Source organism: Cryptomeria japonica, chromosome 6, assembly GCF_030272615.1.
Source record: "Cryptomeria japonica chromosome 6, Sugi_1.0, whole genome shotgun sequence".
Lineage (NCBI taxonomy): Eukaryota > Viridiplantae > Streptophyta > Pinopsida > Cupressales > Cupressaceae > Cryptomeria > Cryptomeria japonica.
Window position 1 is genome coordinate 145095240 of NC_081410.1, and position 4805 is coordinate 145100044.

Genomic DNA, 4805 nt, shown 5'->3' on the forward strand with positions numbered 1-4805 from the left:
ATTGGAATGGGTTCTTTATCTGCATAAAACTATCTACTCTATCCATTCATTCCAATGAGTCTAGATTAAATAGGCTAGAGAGAAAAGGACAAGAAAGTTCCTCACCCTATCAATATTAGGGTGTTTAATTGAGTTAAATAGGAGTGTGAGACAGGGACAACATAAGAATTGTTATAGAAAAGAGTTAAGAAATTGATATTCAAGATGAACATGCAAATCAATACATAGAACTCAAAGAGTATAGACCTAAATAGTAGATCATTAAATCCAAAACTGGGTCATGAGTTACAGATTAACACCCCTGCATTTTTTGGAGGTTTGAATCATGAGAAGCTGATAGATAGAATTACATTTAGAAGATTATTTAATGTAGGGATATAATATTTAAGAGCAAAAGAGAAGTTTCTAAATATTAACAGATTATAAGAGCAAGAAGATGTAAGGATATAGGAGAATTATTGGCAAAGATAAAGATTGTGGGGAACAAATATGGAGCAAAAATCAAACTCTCCTCATATCTGAGTGTAAGTAGTTGATTATGATCGTTCTCAAGGAAGAAGTGATCTAAGAGGAAGAAGAGGTTGGTGGAAATTTGATGGTGTTTTAAATGTGATAAGAGATAAATATGCAGTCCATATAGAAGGTAGTGGCTTTTGGATTTGCTGTTGGAGAGTCAAGCTTTTGAAATCTCATCTTTAGGATAGTGAGAGTGCAGTTGAAAAGTGAGTGCAACTTACAAACAAATGACCAGAAAGTATACTAGTCAAGTTCAATGTAGATTGTTTTTTGTTAGAGCGGAAGGTAGAGATAAAAGAAATGGGTCGATATATTCATAGCCTATTCTTTAATCACTCACTATGGTCTCTTAAGAGGAGAGGTTGGTGTTGTGTAGGGAGAAGTGGAGTGAACCCTCACAAGGTCGGTAAGTTTCAAGATGGGTAAGGACATGTATTTCCAATGACTTGAGGGAGAGTCCTGAGATGGGTATGAACATGTATTCCCAATGCCTTGAGGGAGCCTGCTTGTAGATGGTTTCCAAGCACCCTATGACAAGTAATTCCCCATCCTCCTTTAGGTAAAGACTTTGAACATAAATTCAAAGTTAAAAGGTTAAATTTTTGCATGTTTAATATACATTGGGTTTGTTAAGGAAGCAAAGGATGAATTTAATAAGTATAATTTGACCATAAAGACATGGTAAAACTTAATACTAACAGATAAAAAATTCCCACTTATGTAAGTGGTCTTTGCTTTTCCATTTAATATTAATTTGACATCAAAGTTGCATTCTACCTAAAAAGCATATTAGTGTGCTTCAAGAGCATAATAGAAGTTGTCAACAAAACTAGAGTGTAGAAGGAATGTGCTATAGGGGTAGAAAGAATATCATTGTCAATGACAAGTAGGTTTCGGAACAAAAATTATACTAATCTTTTGAGAATTGTTAAAGAGTGATATATTTTTGTTTGGATACATTCAAGTTGGACTTCTGCCATGCACTTTAATTGGTTGATTGGCTGATTATTATTTGCTCATCCCTAGAAAATGTATGTGTACGTGAAGGGAGTGCAAACACATCTTCTAAGTTGAAGAGCATGAAAGATATTTCCAAGGAAAGTGTACACTTGATCCTTAGATTCCTCAATGAACTTTGTGAAAGGACGACCAATACACCTTAATGTAAGCTTGATAGATAGCTTTGGGATCACATCTTTCAGCTATTACAAAGCATTTTTTTATACATTCTATGGAGACCAACTGCTTCGCTAACTTTTGATGCATACAAGGTCACTTGGCCTTTTTGGTTTGTTATTAGAGTTACATATTTACTCTTCACATGTACAATGACTCTAGAAGGTGGTTAGAAATAATATTATAGGATTATTTTTCAGAATTCAATAATTTACGCCCTCGGCTGTAGTTGGTTAGAAAGTACTTTGTGTCGATGTATATTGGGTCATCAACAAGCGATGATTGCTCTCCTTACTTGGGTCCAAAGGAGAACTAAATCTATCTAAAGGCCATCACATTGTATTGAGATTATTTACATTGTAATTTACAACTAAGTGTTCTACAATGCATACACAATAGTATATTGAAACTGGACAAACATACAATCCAACACAATGCAGCCCAACTGGCAAGGTAAGATGCAAGCCTAAGGTTACAGGGGCACATTACTACATTAAAAAATACAAGAAAACTCAAAAAGAAATGAAAAAGAAAGTTAAAAATCAAGGATAGAGAAAAGAATCAGAAATAGTAAACAATTATTATTCAAAAACGAAATCATGAGTAGAATAACTTCAAAACGTTGATTGCATGCCCATAGTACAAAAAAATTCAAAATGGATAGGAAAACCCACCTGGAGTTGGGGAAAAATATGATGAATAGCTCTTTATTTGTTGGTCGTGGTTAGCTCTCTTCTGCAGATCCATATGTTCAAACCTTCATCCAAGGGTGCTTAAGGCTTTTAGACCAAAATCTTTTAATCAAATAATCAACTCAATGCAAACAAAATTCAAAGTAAAATAAAATCCACCTGAAATTGGAGGTTGATATAAGAGATATCTATAGTTATTGGAAATGTTCTGCCCTCTTCTACAGGCCAAAAATCCAAAGCTGCACCCAAAAAGTGTTCAAGAAATGTAGATTAAAATTGTCAAAATTTATTACTTAATAATGCATATTGCAAATCAAATCCAAAATGGACAAAAAACCCCACCGGAATTAGAGGCTAATATGAAGAGTTCTTTGTTATTTGTTAGCTCTATCATGCACTCTTCTGTAGACCAATATGTTAAAATCTGTCAAAAATAGGCAAACCAAAAATTACTGGTTAATAATCTATAATCCAAACAAAATTCAAAATAGCCAGAAAAACTGATCTGAACATAGAAGCTAATATGAAAGAATTTTCTAAATCTTTTAATCTTGGTTAATTTTTATTTACAAAGAATATTATAGGATTAGTTTTTTGAATTCAGCAACTCAGATTCTCAGCTTGCTCTCCTTCCTTGGGTCCAAAGGGAAAGTACATCTATCTAAAGGCCACCGCATCGTATTGAGATTATTTACTTTGTAATTTCAAATTATTTTTTCTACAATGCATACATAACAATATATCGAAGTTGGACAAATATAGAATTCAACGCAATGTAGCCCAACTGGCAATGCGAGATGCAAAACCAAGGTGACTAGGGGCACACTACTAAATTAAAACATACAAGAAACTTCAAAAGGAAATTGAAAAGGAGACTTAAAAAGAAAACTAAAACATGAGTAGAATAACTTCAAATTTTGATTACATATTACAAAAAAAAAAATCAAAATGAATAGGAAAAACCACCTGAAATTCGGAAAAAATATGAAGAACTCTATATATTTGTTGTCCATGTTTAACTCTCTTTATGCAGATCCATATGTTCAAACCTTCATCTAACAGTACTTAAGGATTTAGACTAAAACTTTTTAATTCACAAATGCTCCACCCAAAAACTCTGTAATGCAAACAGAATTCAAATTAAAATTAAATCCACCTGAAATTGGATGTTGATATAAGAGATATCTATAGTTGTTAGAAATGTTCTGCCCTCTTCTACGGCCATAAATCTAAAGCTGCACCCAAAAAGTGTTCAATAAATTTAGATTAAAATTGTCAACAAAAAAGTGGGTTACTAAAAAATTCATTACATAATATTGCATATTGCAACAAAATCCAAATGGACAGAAAACCCCACCTGGAAGAAGAGGTTAAAATGAAGAGTTCTTTGTCATCTGTCATGGACTCTTCCGCAGACCCATATGTTAAAATCTGTCTAAAATAGGCAAACCAAAGAAACATTGGTTAGTAGAGTGGCAAAAAAAAACCATCTGAATTTAGAAGCCAATATGAAAGAATTCTCTGCATCTATTAACTGTCCTACCCTCCTCTGTAGACCTATATTTTCAAATCAGCATCAACTAGAATTTGGCAAAAATGTCCAAATTCATTGGTTAATAATTCATTTTGTAAACAAAATTTAAAATGACAAAATAAAACCCAAATTGCATATTGCAACAAAATCCAAAAGGACAGAAAACCCCACTTGGAAGAAGAGGTTAATATGAAGAGTTCTTTGTCATTTGTCATGGACTCTTCCGCAAACCCCTATGTTAAAATCTGTCCAAAATAGGCAACCCAAAGAAACATTGGTTAGTAATGGCCAAAAAAAAACGTCTGAATTTAGAAGCTAATATGAAAGAATTCTCTGCATCTAATAACTTTGTCCTACCCTCCTCTTGCAGACCTATATTTTCAAATCATCATCAATTAGAATTTGGCAAAAATCTCCAAATTTGTTGGTTAATAATTCATTCTGTAAGCAAAATTTAAAAATGACAAAATAAAACCCACCTGAAATTGAAGCTAATATGAAGAACAGTGCATTACAAGGAAAAGAAGAAAGGTCCTGACTGGCTTGAAAATACAGAGCAATGAAGGTCTTGACTGGCTTTAAATAAACTTGTTTAGTCGGCGAACTATCCGTTAATGCTTTTTTTTTTTTCAAAAAGATCGTTACATGTTTTTTTTTCAAACTTTTTTGTTTTCGCAGAGTGTGAACAGTGTATCCCGTATGTATTTTATGCGTTCCCATGAAAATTCAAATGATTGTCACTGCCTTAAATATTTCACATTTCGTTAAAAAGGCAATAAAATAATTTTTTTATATAGAATTATTTTTAAACAAGTGACACTAGTGTTGTAGTAACGATGTAAATTTATATTATTTATTATATTATATCTATGTTATTTATTATATCA

General features: G+C 32.5%; 1 protein-coding gene across 1 annotated transcript; it reads right to left on the minus strand.

The window, feature by feature from the left end:
• Nucleotides 1–2366: 2366 nt before the first annotated feature.
• LOC131064938 (uncharacterized) lies at nucleotides 2367–4514 on the minus strand. The gene is made up of 7 exons (XM_057999278.2): nucleotides 4398–4514; nucleotides 4090–4163; nucleotides 3742–3819; nucleotides 3541–3619; nucleotides 2727–2808; nucleotides 2544–2623; nucleotides 2367–2449 (listed from the first exon to the last, which is right to left on the minus strand). The coding sequence occupies exons 2-7, from the start codon at nucleotides 4131–4133 to the stop codon at nucleotides 2444–2446; spliced, it is 369 nt and encodes a 122-aa protein (XP_057855261.1). The 5' UTR covers nucleotides 4134–4163; nucleotides 4398–4514; the 3' UTR covers nucleotides 2367–2443.
• Nucleotides 4515–4805: the final 291 nt, after the last annotated feature.